The sequence below is a fragment of the Ptychodera flava genome, chromosome 22, assembly GCF_041260155.1.
Source record: "Ptychodera flava strain L36383 chromosome 22, AS_Pfla_20210202, whole genome shotgun sequence".
Lineage (NCBI taxonomy): Eukaryota > Metazoa > Hemichordata > Enteropneusta > Ptychoderidae > Ptychodera > Ptychodera flava.
This window is the reverse complement of record NC_091949.1, coordinates 10,331,677-10,349,752: the sequence shown is the minus strand read 5'-3', so window position 1 is coordinate 10,349,752 and position 18,076 is coordinate 10,331,677. Positions and strand designations below refer to the sequence as shown.

The 18,076-nt window shown below is 35.2% G+C and overlaps 2 protein-coding genes across 9 annotated transcripts in view; one reads left to right on the top strand and one right to left on the bottom strand.

Annotated features, from left to right (window-relative positions):
* The window catches only part of LOC139122652 (annexin-B12-like), a 365,245-nt gene that overhangs the window by 246,041 nt on the left and 101,128 nt on the right, over positions 1–18,076 (bottom strand). The gene's annotated exons all lie outside the window — the stretch shown is intronic.
* LOC139122648 (cGMP-dependent protein kinase 1-like) overlaps positions 1–18,076 on the top strand; it is a 194,028-nt gene that overhangs the window by 145,737 nt on the left and 30,215 nt on the right. For all 6 annotated transcript variants that reach the window (XM_070688236.1, XM_070688235.1, XM_070688234.1 and 3 more), the window contains exons 3-4: positions 16,647–16,760; positions 17,511–17,616. In XM_070688236.1, the coding sequence (XP_070544337.1) occupies positions 16,647–16,760; positions 17,511–17,616 (220 nt within the window). The remainder of the gene's footprint in view (positions 1–16,646; positions 16,761–17,510; positions 17,617–18,076) is intronic.

Sequence of the window (18,076 nt, the reverse complement as noted above, 5' to 3'; positions counted from 1 at the left end):
TGCCCATGCGAGGGCGCTGTTTTTAAAAAGCGGCCACCCGCTTAAAATCTGTGATTGGTTAGATTTTCTCTTTCATGGCAAAATTGGAACAGGTGACAATATACCTTTAAATGTAAGATATAAAATGGAAAATGGAACTTTCTGCAGATTCTCTGAAAGTACATCTGAGAATGGACTTATAATAATAGGCTATTGGCTGTTTCATCCAGATTTTCAAAGTAACAGTTTTTAGTCAATTTGCTGTCAGTAATGTCTTAATGTACTCTATGCTGTTGTGACATTTGTTGAACTTATCAATATGACATCAAAACTGGCCCAATAATCAGTAGAGATAAAACAATAATTTACAAGGTTCCGGAGAACACATAGAAAATGCCAAGATAAAAGAACAGGGTCATCCTGAACCACTGTCTGCTAAGTGGTGGTACCAGGTGTGGGGAATCCATACTCATACAAATTAGTTCAAGTTGACATATTTTCCACAAAGATTTTTCTGTGCTGTTCAAAGGAGCGTGCTACTAAATATCATCTTCCAAAGAACATTTTCCACCCTTTTGATTTTCTTCAAGGGGAGGGTCAAAGGTCATGGATCAAAGGTCAGTTCAGATGATAAGGTCGGCTAATCACCTTTACAGGTTTACCTAGACTTGATTTGAAGTCTAGTGATTTCCTGGGAAAGTATGATTGATATGATCGTAAAAGGTCAGCCCAAATATTGAAGTTCAAATCAACCTTGCAATGTATGATGGTCATTTTGTCCAAAGCTATGACAGTCAAGCTGTCATTTGGTAGGGAATTCATAATCCTTGGACGATGGCTCTATAGCAAATTATTCTCCACATTTCTGTTTCAGGAGTGATGTCGAGGAGGGGAATATAGTATAATTAATTGATTAACATTATTTGTTAGTTTCCCAATTTACCGTATATACCGGTATAACATTTCAAGTTCAAGATTTTCTTTCAAGCATCCCCTGTCCCAAGCTTCATCAGTGAAGTGTTATACCGGTACATGGTGACTTCTGATAGGATAACATTTTATACTGCTAGAAGTAACCAATACAATGATTATAACAAGAAAGTGGAAAGAAACTGCTTTGAAGACATGAACTTGATGTTTCAGTGTACCAATGACATGCAGTGTATACTATTGGAGTAGCTGAATTATTAATGAAGTACCTGGAAGTGGTATTTGAGATCTTTATCATAGCGGAAACTGCCACAGAGATGCAGCTCACTTTGAACTAAGGGAACATCTCATATTGTCAGATAACTTCAAAAAACGAAATTATTTTGTTGAAAGGGAAGGGGTTTGACATTCACTTTTGCTCTTATTTTGGTGAAAGCGTTTTTTTCTTAAGTATACATGAAACAGAAGCCTGCACTTCACACCACCAAATTTGCAAATTTTGCAGTAAGCACCGTTTCCCACTCGCAAGTGTTCTACTCGACAAGAAACCCATTATCAAGCATCAGTTTGTAACCTAAATTTCCTTCAAATTGTGAAGAAAAAGTAACAAATTGTGGACCTCATCAACACCTTACACTTTTGGAGTTTCAATTAGGGGAACGACTTTTAACCCGGATGAAATATTTCATTAGTAAAACTTCATGCGACAATTTGTGACAGCCCCTAAGATTTCAGATGTCAATAAACAGTGACCTCTTTAAGAATACTCATGGCAGAGAAAGACCGTTTGTATCGAGTTTTTGCAGGAGACACCTGATCTCACCATCAGGAAATAAGTTCTCAATTTCATCATATTGTAACGAAATATGGTGAAGACCAGACAAAGATAATCATATCAGACCGGGTATTTCTAGTCTTTCCATGAAAAATAATAAAGAAGAGAGGATTTATTAAATGATAAATTACTTTTGATGGAAAAATATTTTACTTTTGTGAGGTACATACATACATGACTTCTGATGAAGATGAAACTTGTGAAATATTTCAGTATTGTATTTTTTATGCTAGAAATTTCATGACAACACTTACATTCATATCGTATTCCCTGTGGTTTATATTCCCCACCAACATAGAAGACATCTGCTTCTCACTGCTATAAAAGAATTCAATTTTCTGACTACTAACAGAATGGTATGCACACAGTTGGAAATAGATGCATTTATGTTATGCGATTGGTTACTTCCAATCACCAGTCTTTCTTTTGTACCGGAGCCCAGTGGAGAAACAACCATAAAGTTGTGCAAAAATTTTCCAGTACAGTTCTGGTCAGAAATGAACAAAATCAAATGTATATTTTCCAGAGTAACAAAAACATAAAAATTGTTTTAGATGTTTGCCGTCTTGAGCCATGTCTATGTTAAAACTTAACAACAAGAAAACATTTGTGTGGAGATTTTAGAATCATATTGAAATAATGTCATAATTCAACTGTAAAGGAAATTAATGTGTTCATGAGATTCATGTATGAGTAACAATAAGTGGGACTGTCAAATATGGAACTGTTGTTCAGTGGTCTTCCAGTAGATGTTGAACCAAGTGACCGAGGTGTGATGTCTCAGATATTACATCACTTAGTCAGCACAGGGCTTCAGGAAAAATTGACGGGATATTTAGGCAAACTGAAATTTGATCTCAAGTCACACCAACCGCGACAATTTATTGGATAGCCTTATAAATTTTAATTAACCTTGCATCTATGTTTAAAAGCCAGGCAGATAGAATCAAGAGTTACCTTAATGCATCTAAGCACTGGACTCTGTGATCGTTCACTGTAACTTTGATATTCACAGAGCTGAATGTTTTATCGAATCCATAAGAACTCTCATGGTTTTTTATTGCAGAAGCATTGCCATTACCACATTTACTTTTAAAAGGGAAGTAAATTTGAGTTAATATCATTCTCCCGTGATATAATTATTTTGAAATGCCATTTTGAATTAAGATAATTATTACAAATAATTGATGAAAATATAATTGCTGGGCTAGATGAATTTACATGCATGATTGCTGATTAGCCATGTTGGGTCCTGATTAGGTGCATTTCAATACCCAACAGTGGACTGTACCACCTGAAAATACGCCTAATTTTGTGAAATTTAATCAAGCACACATATTCTTGGCACCTGTCAAACGAGAGTGTAATGTAAGCCATTATAAGACGTTCTAATTTCCTGGATGTCAAAGGTCACATATAGTGACGGTCTTGATTGACAGGTACTGACCACTCTGTGTAATTTGTGTGTGGTAACTGGCTGCACTTATGTGTGTACACGGCAGATTACCTGACAAGACTTCTTGTGATAAATTGTCAAAATTTTCAGAATGTTGTAGAAATAGGTTAAATTTTTATTTCCAACAGTGTGATAATTTTTGCTGCACCGTTTGATGTTAATGGTATCTGTTCCTAGGAAATGGTTTTAAACTTCGGTATCAACATTATTATCATGTAACATCATTTATGATATTTACCGACAGTGTTTGAATAAACCATGTAACAAAAAATAGTGACTAGTGCTCTCTTGTAATATTGGTATATGTAATTTTTGAACCAAAACCGCAAACAAATATAAGTGAAAAAGTGTCAGATTTTATGATTTGGTATTTCTTTCGAACATCTAGGGATGCTATTTCTTGACAATACATACTGAACATAGTCCAAAGAAATTCTGTATCATATTTTAACATTTTCAAAGTTTTGGGGCAACTTTTCTAAAAAATTTGGTAAATGTCAAAGATTGATAAATGTCCTCGATGAATGGAGCTTTAACTGTGAATCTTGTCAAGTTGATTTTAGCCCTCTCAGGCCTGATTCAGTTATGTTCCCAGAAAGTCAGGCCTGAAAGGTTTAATTCATCTTAATAATCCAGAAAAAGGCAGTACACACTTCAAGGGACAGTATGTGTAAATTCTGATGATTTTTTTTTTTAATTTTTGTTTCATCTATCAATTGCGACTTGAACTACTCCTTAAAGTATGTTTAAACACACACTATTTACTGTAGCTTGTCAACACAGCATCCACATGTATCCTGTAAAATGGATTATCATCGTTCACTGTGAATTCCAGTCCAGACCAAATTCACCAGTAAACAAAAACAATGCAGTCTACACGGGGAGTAGAATCCGAATCCGTAGTTGACATTCAAAACAAAATTAGTGAAAAAGAAAATTATCCAAGTTTACAGCTATTGGCCCTTTAACCAGCTTTTAATAACCTATAAAGTGTTTATCAAATAAAATGCTTTTGTGCTGTCATCAAGTTGCATCTTCTTCAAAGAACACCTGATCCGGACACTTTTATAACGGAATAAGTATTTCCACAGGTATGGTCCTCTTTGCCATGGGTACAGTGAGTTCAAATTAACAATAGAGCATTTTTTGTGCAAATATTACACCTGTACTGACATCAAGCTAATTATGGAATTGATGTTATATGTATAATATCTATAACATCAACTTCATGCCTCATGATTAGTGTATATGTATATATAATATATATATATATATATATATACATAGAGAGAGAGAGAGAGAGATCTATAACATTAATTTCACTATTAATAGACAGATATACATAATATATATATATATATATATATATATATATATATATATATATATATATATATATATATATATATATAGAGAGAGAGAGAGAGAGAGAGAGAGAGAGAGAGAGAGAGAGAGATCTATAACATTAATTTCACAACTATTAACAGAGAGACAGAGAGAGATATACACATTAATTTCACGATAAGTAATATATATGCATGTACATGTATATATACCGGTATGGAGAGAGAGAGAGAGACAGAGAGAGACAGAGAGAGAGAGAGAGAGAGAGAGACAGACAGACAGACAGACAGACAGACAGATAGGCAGACAGTCATTGAATTTCAGAAAATGACAAATTGCAAATGGAAGACTGATTTTATCTTCTTCATTTATTTTTCACTACTGTCGTAAAATTCATGATATTTCTTTTATTTCACGTGACAGTCGGACAGCAAGCAGGAATTGAATCAGCCATTTGTTCTATTAGAGGGGAAATCACTGGACATTAGGAGAGCTGTTCAGTAATTTTTCCCAGTCATTCACTGTGCCATGCCTATTATGAGTCCATTTTCTAATTAACTTACTTATTTGAACTCTAAAAGCAGAGCACAGGGTCTGGTAATGGTCCGTGAATACTATTGAATCTGTGTTCTGATTAGCTCTAAAAATAAACAATCAACCAGGTTGAGTATTTAATGGATTGTCGATATAAAATGTAATGAGTTAAATAGTTCAGTCATCTGAGGCTGTCAGGATCGATGGTGTAAAGTCTGTAGTCTACTTCTCAGAGAGGTCAGAGTTATACCAAAAGTAAAGGCAAGGCACTAGCAACCATTCTACTTGGGTGAAATCAGACTGTGACAGAGCCTTCCTATTTTTGTCTAGTTCCAGTCACTAAAGAGATAATCCTGTAGGGATCCAACAGAAAGCAAATAAATTCGAGAGATTGAAGACTTTGCAGAAAAGAACAAGATGAAATTTTACAAGATATTATTAGTTCATTAGTAGAAAATTGACATATCATGGCAAAAAATAGCCCTCAGTTTAAATTGTTACTGTTGTCGAGATATATATTCACTGAAGGAAGGTAATGATTGTGTTCATCAGCTCGGCATATATACTGTAGATACTTTGATGTTACATGTTCATGTATGAGTGTTTCTGTATCATGCATTAAGGAATTATTTTTGTTCACATCCAAGTGTCCATCACACAGTAGCTGGCAGTGTAGCTTGCCACTGGGGATCATTCAAGGACAAAGGATTATGGGAATGAAAGTACACATCTCAATGGTGGACTGGCAACGTGAATGCGAAAAATTGCCGGACAGTAAATTTTCACCTAAAGTTGACATTTATCAGTCAAATGTACTTACCAAAGTAAAGATTTAAACTTTTGGAGGTACTTTCGCCCATCGGATGTTATTTTTTTGAGGTTAGACGTTTTATTGTGTAGGTTTTGGACTTCTCGGCAATTTGTTGTGTCAAACCACGGTCCCTATGATAGTGGAACCGCGGTAAAACTTCTATTGTTTGTACTACAACCGAGGTTGGACCTTACACTTCGATCCCAGGCCTTTGACCGACTATCCAAGCAACGCTGCAAGCACCATCACTGAATTTTGCCAAGTCCAAATCAGGAAAAGCCACACTTTTGTAAGTGTTCCCACGACATCACAGAGGGCCACTTCGTCTGATCTGAGTTGGTTTCATTTGACCCATTCAGAATCACAGTGGAGGCTTGTGACTGTACAATCTCAGATTGTTTGCCTTGCTATAGATAAAGTGATGGACCTTTATCCTTTGAGTGGATGTTATCAAATGTATTTGTGATTAAACTCACTGTCAAGTGGGAGATACTGCTGTGCTTTCTGTTACAGTGACAGTCTGACAGAATATGTGTAAATCTGTGTGTGACTTCTCATATTTACAGTTTGATCAAGTGCATATTACTTGACAATTTGTAATGAAGTATGTCGGGCTGATACAGCACAAAGAGAATCACAGTCTGAATTTTTGAAATCAGGTGTGAAATGCAGCACAAACTTAAGGGAAGAAACGGGACAACTTTTAATGAAGCAGAAAATTATCTGTGATAATTAAAACCCTTTTAGCGCTGTAATTTTCTCCTGCCAAAATTTTAGCGCAAAATTTTACCAATTTTTATGAACTTTTCTGTAATTTTTTCATAATTTTGGAACAACTGGACTTCACATTTCATTGGCTACAGTTTTTTCTCAAAATTTTGGGGAAAATCTGAGAAAAATCGACTGGAGTTTATTTTATTAAAGGGACAAAAATAGACTTTGGCACTCAAGGGTTAGACCTAATCTCACTCATGCAGTACTAACATGTCTTCTGTTTTGACAAATATCAGTTGATCAACTTGATATTTGTGTTGTCATAGAAACATGATTTTACCATTGCACGAGATATATTGTACCAATGCTGTCTGAAATACTGAGCACAGCTTCTGTACTGAGTGTTTTGAATATGAGGCCAGGCAAATGTCGCAGCATCTCATGTGAGGCCATAATTGCCCACAGAATTGAGATAAACATGGGTGCGTGGTACATCGCTAAAATGAAACCTGATGCTGGTGAAACAGACGTTTTAAGAAACCATTTTGTTTGCTCTTATAGCGTCTTGGCCTGTACTTCTAAGTGAATGAGTGCAAACTTAAATTCCAACCTTGCCAAGGTAAAAACCACTCACTTGAACAAGACAGCTACCAGTAAAAATTGATACAAATATAAAAGGCACAACCTTTGAGAAAAGCTGCTTAGCATTGTTTAAAGGAGTAAAATGTAGCACATAGCTTGTGAGACCAAAACTAAAGCAACTTAGGACAAAACTCTTTCAAAAAAAGTGAATCTTTCCAAAATGTCAGACCAAGATTGTGCGTAAAATCCAAAAAAACCTTACTTGCTTAATAGACAAGAATTTAGAAATTAGTTTTTAAATGTTAAAGAATGGGCTAAGAAGACTTTAGGTGAAATGAAAGGTAAAGAAAACACATTTACAATATTCCAAACACATGGCTATGCACATGGAATGTACTTCTTTTCTGCTGCTGTGATCTATGAGAACCCATGATTATGATTGGCAGCATATATATAGTCCTAACTTGACTCTTTTCAATTGTGCTATTGGATGTTTAAATAGATTTTTTCCTCCATAAATTCTCTGATTATCAAGAAATGAGGGTATAAAACAAAAACCTGCCAAGGTGATGATGAATGTAAACAACATGACTTGTGCCAAGCCAAGAGACAAATTACTTGACCTTAATTGGAAAAAAAACAAGAGCCATGTAATTGCTAATATTGAAGTGTTTCTGGTAGCATGCTAATTAAGGCTGATTGAATCATGGAGTAGAAAAGGTGTTCTGTTGCGTTGTTTCAACAAGCACACACCTTCTAATGTTGTGCTTGGGTTCAATTTTATCACCAAGCCCACAGGCAGAATTGGTACTTTTGAGATATTTATAGCACAGAGGTGTGGAAGTTCTTTCTGTATTTCTTATCTTATTCCCTCACCATGGCAGATTTTAACTGTTTTGCCCAAAACAATCATCAATATGATTTCTAAAACTACTGTTCTTTGTGACCCAGAATCAGGGCAAGCAGATATTACAACAATTTCACCATTCAATCCATGCGCTGTGTAATTCATATTGATACCAGGCTATAGACATGTACCATTCCCATGACAGAATTACAACGCTCAAACACAGAGACAATCTTGTGTTTGTAGAAGCAGCTCCATCTCCCACTACAAAGGTAAATGTTTGTGTCTGCCCACATAGACACCAACTCTTACCATGTTTCTTATATATATATATATATATATATATATATATATATATATATATATATATATATATATATATATATATATATATATATATATATATACACACACACACACACACACACACACACACACACATTTGTCTTTGTGGAAGATTGTGCTGGTTCAACAACCTTGTGGAGTGAGTAGAATCAGCCGCATATGGCATTTTTGCAGATAGCATTTGACCCATATGTGACCTATGGAAGTTCACAAACTACATGTATGGAACCTTAAGGGCATTTAAATCATGATAATACCGTGGGTTTACGGAAATGTAACAGTGTAGAACTTCTGCAAGGCATCTGATGGAAATCTGTAATGTCAACATACCTTCCCAGTGTGGCATGGAAAAGCCATACGATGTTTAATGCTGTCATAAGTACATGTACCTGCATATTAATATTGTTTGTGAATAATGATATACACAAAATTTCAAGAAAAAATTCTGGAATCACACTGATGAAGGAAGAAACAAGTTTGACGTCATGAAAATGTGACAAGTAAATGTGACAAGTAATTAGCTAAAAATATCAACATGTGTTTTTCTGATAAGAGGTGAGTTTTAAAACAAAATTAATTTACAAATGGAATCGCCATTGACTGTAATGCTAGAGAAAACAGTTTACCTTATACAAGAAATATTTTTGCAGCCAAAGCGTGCGGAAGATATTTCTCAAATCATGGTCATAGTATCGGGGTGAAATTTTCCTGTTAATGTTCTGGCAGCAATGGCCTGAAAGCGAGTGTAAATTTGCTGTAGTGGATGTTTGCTTGTGCGTTATCCATGTAACTCTGCAGGATATGTCTTCAAGCATATTAGTCATCCTTTCAGAAGAGTGAAGTGCTCCCAAATGATTATCCTGCACAGATAAAAAAATGAGCAATTAGTTATGCATCACAGAATTAGAGTAAAACAACTGCAGATATCTTAAACTTGTACGATAAATAAAAGGTCAAGAAAAGTATTGAAAAAATGTAGAAAATAGTATGATTTGTATGGATGCAGTCACCAAGTGTAGTGACAAAAGATTTGTGGATGCAGTCACAAGGTGTACTGACAAAAGATTTGTGGATGCAGTCACAAAGTGTACTGACAAAAGATTTGTGGATGCAGTCACAAAGTGTACTGACAAAAGATTTGTGGATGCAGTCACAAAGTGTACTGACAAAAGATTTGTGGATGCAGTCACAAAGTGTACTGACAAAAGATTTGTGGACGCAGTCACAAGGCTGTCAACTGCAAAAGTCACATCACTATTTTCAATGCTGGTTTCACATGAGATGTTCCGCAGATAACTTATTCAAGTGAAATAATGATAAAAAATGGTTACTTTGCTTTCGTTAAAGCACTAAATCATTTCGACCACACGTCAGTAGACATCATTGTTAAGTGAACGAATTGCTGCACTGTCTTGAAAATGACAGAGGAACAGGAAATTTGAAACTGAATTCAAAGAAATGATTAATCAGTTCGTTGCTAGAACACCATGCAGTGTTGAGTGCAATACCTCCAAGAAACTGAAAGTTTAGCAGAAAAGGTCAAGCAATAAAATCCACATAAAATTGTCTTTTCACACTTTGATTGGTTTTTTGTCTCTTGCATTCAATCATCTGAACTCTTTTGTTCAGTGAACTGGACATGTGAGTACTTTTCTCCTTTTTTTTTTCACCTGACCGTCAACAAGATCCTGGAGTATTTCCCCCGAGGGCTTTGAAAGTCTGTATCTTGAGGGAGTATTGATTGATCAAAACTAATCAAAACACTGCAAGGATAGAACGCTCCGATAATCAGTTGTTATTCCAAATAACCACAGCTGAAGCAACCCCACTGTTGAAGAATTTGATGAATCTCGGAAACCATAGAAGGCAATATTGCTCTCAATATCAATAGCCACGGAGAACTTGCCATGGTGTAATTTCATTTTAACTTTCTGTTCACATTTCTAGCCGAGACTCAGACTTTGTTCGTGTCTGGCGAATTTGAAAGAACTTTTTTCACCGCATTCAGACTTATTTGGATTGAGAATAACATCTGCACCACTCCACAACTGTCTGATCAAATTTCTGAAGTCCATTAATAATGACATCTACTGAAACGTGCTGAGATCTGAACGGATAGCTGCATAGGGAAGAACTTGATTGGTCAATTACTTGATAGTCATGTTCCTACCCATGGTTTCATTGACCAAAATTCTCATTACAGCTAGCATGTTCTCAGAATCCATGCCCCGAAAGAACACGTCAGATGATCTTGACTTCCATGGTAACCCGCGCATGCAAAATCTCTCTGACAAAGCGTGAGAAAGATTCTTATTAAATATTGAATATATGGTGCTTTGAAACAGCTCCATGAAAAGATCATACCTTACAGTAATATTAAAAGCTGAAACCTGCCGGTCAGGGAGGCCAGCTATTTGATGGAACAGCCTCGTATAGGTGTAGGATATAGGTGTAAGGTTCGTACACTATGACACGGTTTGTGGAGGGATCGTGGTTACGACTCTGTTACTGTTATTGTTCAGTCATCTTTGATAGAAATAAACATTTTGTGTGGCAGAGATGACATCAGGTTTCTGTCTGTCATTATCTTGTCTCCCCCTATTTTAATCACATTCCTGTTAGGCTGTCAGTATTTATATGAACGTACAGTAAAGATAACGGATCATTTGGTCTCTGTGACGCTTTTATTGATATTTCAGTGTGGGTATAGGATTAGTTCAACGATGATGTTTGCATAGACTGTCATATTGGCGAGAAAGCTGTAGTATAAACAAGACCTGTACCTTGGATATCTTCTCATGGTGCTGTAGTATTCAGTTGTATAAATATTTGATTAGACCAATAAACTAGGATAGGAGATGTTGATGCTGTTTTCAGCAAAGACACTATAAACACGAACAATAATCATGAAATTTACTATCGCTCAAATTTGAGTCGAGGGCTTGATACTTAGTGATACTTTTATCCTAGATTGTAGAATTGTAATGTACTTTCAACAAGTCCAAAACGAGGTAATTTACAATAAAATAGTCTTTTTGCTTCAAGATCTACTTATAATTCAAAGTGAGGTAGACTTTACTGCATAGGTGTTAGGATTGATGCTTGTTGTTAGTATTGGTGATTGCTGTTGCCATGGCTACATTGTTTGAACAATCATTTCAAAATCACTGTTGTGGTGAAGTTCAGATTGCTACGCCTTTGTAAGGTCAAAGTCAAGATTTGTCAGTTTTAGTGTAGTGTTCATGAATCAAATGTGGCAACAGTTCTTTACAAAGTTCCTGACAAAGTGACAGATCTCATCAAAGTGTTAGGTCCTAAACACTATTGTTGAAATGATAATTACTCAATAACAAAGCCATTTGAAATGAAATGTGTATTGTTTATCTATGTTCTTGACTGTGACCTCAGAGAGTGTCATCCTCCCTTGTTGTCTGTTCAAATGCTGCTTCCTTTTCTTGAAGTTGAATGTAAAATATTCATATTCATTGCAGTCATGTCACACAGATTTATTCAAGTTGTGATGAAATTTAAGGAGCAATATTTCTACAATATTTCACCATGACCATGTGACATTTAAAACATACTCTGGCTGGTTAAATTAGGTTACATCTATGTTTTGTAAATATAATTTTACTATATTTATAACTCTAGCACAAGAATGAGATTACACAACAGTGAAAAGTAACAGTTTGTGAAAAAAGTTAAATACCCAATTCTCATATATGTCCAGTAGACTACTAGGTACTGTATGAATGCGTTCTTCAAGAAACCTATTTATGGTCTTTCCAGAACCGTTTCTTCACATACCTACATGTGGAAGTCACTGATTGCGATACCAGTCGGCTATGGTATGCGTACCGAAATAGTTGACAGTACCGAACCCACTGCGTATCTCTTGACTCTGCTATGTGACAAACTCAATTACGATCATGTCACCAAGTCATCTCAGAAATTTTTGTCTTCGGAAGTGGAGATTTACAGTCGATTTTAATTGTGCAAACTTGTCATCGCCAAACAAGGTAGTTAATTCAGGATTTCGAATCTTCTAGTTTGACTGGCTGTCAGCTGACTATGTAAATTGTGAAAAACACTTCTTTTATTCCTAACTATAACTTTCTTGAAATCAAATGTATTTCTGAACATCCGGTGAAAGCTTATTTTGGTTGAATGAAATAAGTGGTCGGAATGTCAGAGCCCTCTTTGAAGAGATATATAGTGAAGGAAGAATTTGCAGAGGATATGTGTGTCTATATTATGTGTACATTAAAACCTGATAGGTATTTCTTCGGTGTCTGTTTTTAGACATCCAGATATATCTTGTCCAAAATAACATTTAACGTCTTAGTTAATGCTGTAACATAGAAAGCATTATCAGTTAAACCCTTTAAACGCCAAAGTTAATTTTTGTCGCTTTTATGAAATATGAACCAGTCAATTTTTTTCAGTTTTTCCCCAAAATTCTGATCAGAAATTGTAGCCCATGAAAAGTGAGGTCAGCAATCATCAAAAAAATTTACAGAAAAAATGATAAAAATTTGCAAGATGTGGCATTAAAATTTTGGTGGGGAAAAATTATAGCACTCAAAGGGTTAATCAATATTCTGTTTGGTTAATGACATGTTATCGTTCGTAGTGTTTTGTTAGCCATACATACTTGATCCCAGATTGGGTAGATTGTGAACAAGCTCCATCTCATGACTTTGGGAAAAAAAATTTTCTAGCTGACTTTTATGCGGTGGTTCCAAGAAATGAAATTTGATATAAGAGACAGAAAAATAGTCACAGAAATGTTTAACCAAAGGTTTTATCACCGTGAATTGAAGAGAAATATCAGAGAAACAGTGGGGGAGGGATCAAAACGCAATCATGGCTCCTATGTTACCCCTGGAGCAACTCATTTTGCCATGTTGATGCATGCGTAAACAAATGTCTGTCGTATGGCATATTACTCTTATACTTTGTATTATGACAGCGTAATTATGCTAATATTTACTATAAATTTACATTTTGAATGCTTAGGATTGTAATAACTCTACATTACTACGTTTTTTATACTTCAAATTTTGTGTATGTAGCTCATTGCGTACATCCATTCTATGATGACTCTGTCAGATTGCATTTTTTTTACAGAGATTCCATTAATTTGAAAACACGCAGCAAATTTTAATCCTCACTTTGAAGACAGACAGAAAATGGGTTTTGAGCAGACAGGACAAAACATCAATTCACTTGTTGTCTTTTTAAAATTCACCTCAATTTCTAAGGAAATTATATTTCCCTTCCCGTTCCGCAATTTGATTTAGCTACAACAGCAGTGATAATAGAATCCGGGATTCACCTTTAACACTAATGATAATTCCGTTATAAAGCTGACGATGACAGAATATTACAGCTTCAATTTTCCAGATAATTCCCCAGAAAAAGAAATTTGCATCAGTCAGGAATTTTCCAGTCTGTTCTACACTATTTTTCCAATCACCCAAGCCAACTTTTTCTTTCCCATTATCAAGCAATGAAAATGGCAACAGAGGTAATTTGCTCGGTGAATTTTAAGTGAATAGTGGAAAATTGGTTTCCTAGAGGGGGTAATTTAAGAGACAATTGTATCAGAACTAAAGAAAAACCTTACCTTCCATTAGAATTATCAGGAATTGATACCGTGCACCATTAAAGATAAGAACTGCAGCCAAGTTGAATTACTGTGGTATAATTTGGTTGTACTAGTTTATGCTGTAGCCAACCTAGGGTACACTTCATTAAACGTGCTATGGCTCGTCTGCTTCTGAATGCAGCAATAACCAGCGTGGTAGTGGTCAAACCTAGTTACATGCCATGTGCCTGAGATAACTTCTTGATGCTGCTCTTGGCTCGTTTCCCTTTTTCTCATGTGATTCAAACAGTTTTCCAATTTTCTTGTCTGCTTTTATTTGTTTATTTTTGTCATGTTTATTCTGGTACAAAGAGCAAGTGAAGATGGCATTCAACTCTTTAACCCAAGTTAAAAGTCAGAAGAAACATCCTTAATCATCTGTCTTTTCATAATCTGTACTATGTGAGAGACTGCCGATGTAATTGATACCCCGCAAACAGACTGCGTGGCTGACCATGAGAGAAAAATGAACTCGTCATATGATATAATACGGAAGGAGCATAGGATGGATTTTGTGTACTACACATGTACGCCTGGTTGCCAGGAGACATGACAACCGATGATGATGATGACAAAGTTAGGAGTTACTTCAGGGTACCAGCGAGTGGGCAGTTAAGGATTCATGTCGTATAGATTTGTCATCACACTACCATGCAACTCACATTTATCAAAGAACTCATCCAAGCCATCAAACGTGATGAAGTCATGTTGTCATCAGCTGTAGAGTAACAGCATATTGTACTGATAACGCTGGAACATATTTCTCTGAAACTGATACAGACCATGCAATGTCATGTGATCTTGGCAATGGATGATCAATGAATGCATGGTGACTTATTCCATGAGCTGACTATCAAATCTACCACAATACTTGCAATGTTGCTCAATCTTTGCAATAAATGATATAGCGTATTTTCATTTCAATGGTTTATGTTTCATGATACTAATTCTGAATTATGTTTGACAAATATGCGATTTGAGAAGAATTATTAATTTTTCTCAAATTGCATATTTGTTAGATTCAACAATGTGGTGTGTGTATGTATTTGGGATCTATCTGAAAGGAGGATTCAGACAGATTAGTTGGTGGTCAAAATACTGATAAAACTTCTCAAAGAGTAAACACTGTATCACAAAGGTGAAAGTTACAGATTTAGTGCTTCACTGATTGGTTAAAATTACCAATCCTAACAAAATTACCCAATGAAAGTCGCTGTTCCGTAGTAGTGCTTGCTGCCAAGATGGCTGCAAATCTGAACTTATCTGTATCTGTACAGACACATTTTGGTTTGTGTGTTGAGATACAAACAAGAAAGAATCCATTTTATGGCCAACCAATTTAAGTTTGTTGATTGAAATCTACTGACCCCATTTAACTTCATACCATGGAAGCTCCTCTAGGAGAGACGGAACTCCTTCAGAAATGGAAAGTTTCATTCCATTTGAATCTGTATGTAAATGGAACCATTACTCCAAATATTCCAAGGAAAAATAAATCAAAGTGATATTATAAGCGATAAGAAGTGTTTTGCTCCAGCTTATTTTCAATGGTAGAATTATAATGCCATATCCGTAAAAAAAAATCAATTTAATGTCACAGAAATTTTGAGTAGGTATCATAGTGTAATATTCATAATTCAAGATATCTGAACGTCTTGTAATGTTTTCGACTGAAAGGGACTTGTAGATTGGGTGAATAGCATCCATATTTTATCCTCCTTTGGGTTTCAAATAATGGCTCACAGAACATGAAAATATTTCAAAGATGCATATATTTTTCATGTAGTACTGACGTTCAAATTTACATAGTATACTAAGTGTAATATTTATTTTATGTAGGCTGGAAAAGAATATTCACCGATTTTATTTGGAATCAAAAAGCATCAATAGATGTAGAAAACCTAATGTAGAGAGCTTAATATAAAACCAACAGAAGATTGGCACAGATGGTTTGTCACATTAAAAAAAGAATATTTTAAAATTTGCTGGTCATTTTTAACAGAGTTGGAAATTCAACATTTCTTTTAAGGGACGGTATTCAGTTCTCAATATGGTCAAAGTCTGTTCACTCAAAGGAAAAAAAAAAGCTAAATGGAATTTCTGTATTCCAACAGCTTTGTAATGGAAGTAAATTCCCCAAAGAGCGCATCATGGGGACTGCAATGCACAGTGGTGTTAACAACAAATCTATGTGCCGCAGATATTGGCTATTGACTGCCGAGGAAGGATGAAAATATGGTTTTTATATAAAAATAACATTGTGCATTTTTTAAAGTTTATAATGCTCCATCCTGCTAATCTAAATCATAATTGCTGTCAGTGCATTTTGTGAATTATTCAGACCTTTTATAAACAAAACAGCTCTCAAATTCGTAATATTGACATTTACAAAGTGCATTTATACGGTGTAATTTTGCCTTCCATAAAGCACTGGACAAATTTTCTGACATTGAAAATAAAACTGTAACCATAACGTACTATTATATGAGAGACTTAGTTTAACCTGAAGAAACAAGGGCACAAACTATATGGTTACAGACGATTGATTTACCAGATAAGTATTGACTACGAGAAAACAAATTTGATTTTTATGACCATAATATTGATTTTCTTTTGCAGAGGGCAAAGTCGAAGTTACTAAAGAAGGAAAATTCCTATGTACGATGGGTAGATCTAAAGTATTTGGTGAACTTGCTATTCTATACAACTGTACAAGAACTGCAACTGTTAAAGGTAAGTGTTGGTCTCTCACAGACAGCGCTATCGATCTACCACACCTTCAGGAAAAGAGTGTATTCTGTAGATAACTGCATTAACCAGGATGGTCAAATTGTGCTCAAGGAATGGATCTTTGCAGTAAGCCTGTAGAGGGCGCTCTAAATGAAAAAGAACATGTTGCCATTATACAAACGGTGATGCTATCATTGTTAGACTAGATAGAATTAGTTACTTTGACATTCTCCATGCATTTATTCTACAAAGTTAAGACAAGTATACATAACACAACTAAATTTTGTGGTTGTAAAGTTGTCCAAAAGTAGACCGGCAGGTCTCTTGTCAAACCCAGTAATTTCCAGCCATGTGAATGTTGTATCATTGTATCAGCTGTTCATGTATTACAAGTTTTCATGACTTCTGGTACAAGATACAAGCTGCCTCTCTTATGCCACCTGTAATCAGAAAACTGCTACACATCAAGCCATTTTGAACTCTGTAAACCAATTCTTGATTTTCAAAGCAACTGCCAGTAGTACAAGAAAACATTCACTGTGTCTAGAGTATTGATCGACAAAAGTTCTGTGACAAGTGAAATTCTTCTCTGCTCTCTTGATCTGTTCTCTTTTGATGTCATCTTTCTGTCTTCTGGAATGTCAAACCGTAAATTGAAGAACTGTAAGGTGATTACTTTGTAATGTATTTGTATTCTTCTTGTTCTCTGAAATGCTTGCATTTGTTAAATATCTGTTTTTGATATTTGTCCAGCTATTACACATACAAAACTATGGGCTATTGATAGACCGTGCTTCCAAGCTATTATGATGAAAACAGGATTGATACGACAAGCAGAATATGTCGAACTCCTAAAGAAGTAAGTATACTGTAGAATAATCTCAGGGACAAATTTCACATAATATTTTACGGTGTCACATACTATGAAATAATTGCAGAAATGATAGGGCTATAAGCAGTTAGGCTAGAGAAAAAACAATTATTGTTCCTCAGATTTTTTGACACAGCTACAGACGTAGCAAGCAAATTGTTTTTGGTTTTCTTTTCAAAAACCAGCAAAATCTCCCACTTGGTTACTGATAACAGTTACTGATGACTGGGAGTCTCAATTGTACAAACTGTCCACAATAATAGAGGCGTTACTTATACAGGCCATGTTGACACAACAAATTCTGAACTTTCCATGATGCTCAAAGAAGAAAAAAAAAATGTAAAAATATGGAAACCAAAAATGACTAAAAGGAAAACAAAATTAAAGTAATTGCAATGCAGAAGTATATATTTGCCACAATTTCAAAAAAAAATTTCCAAATTAGCTG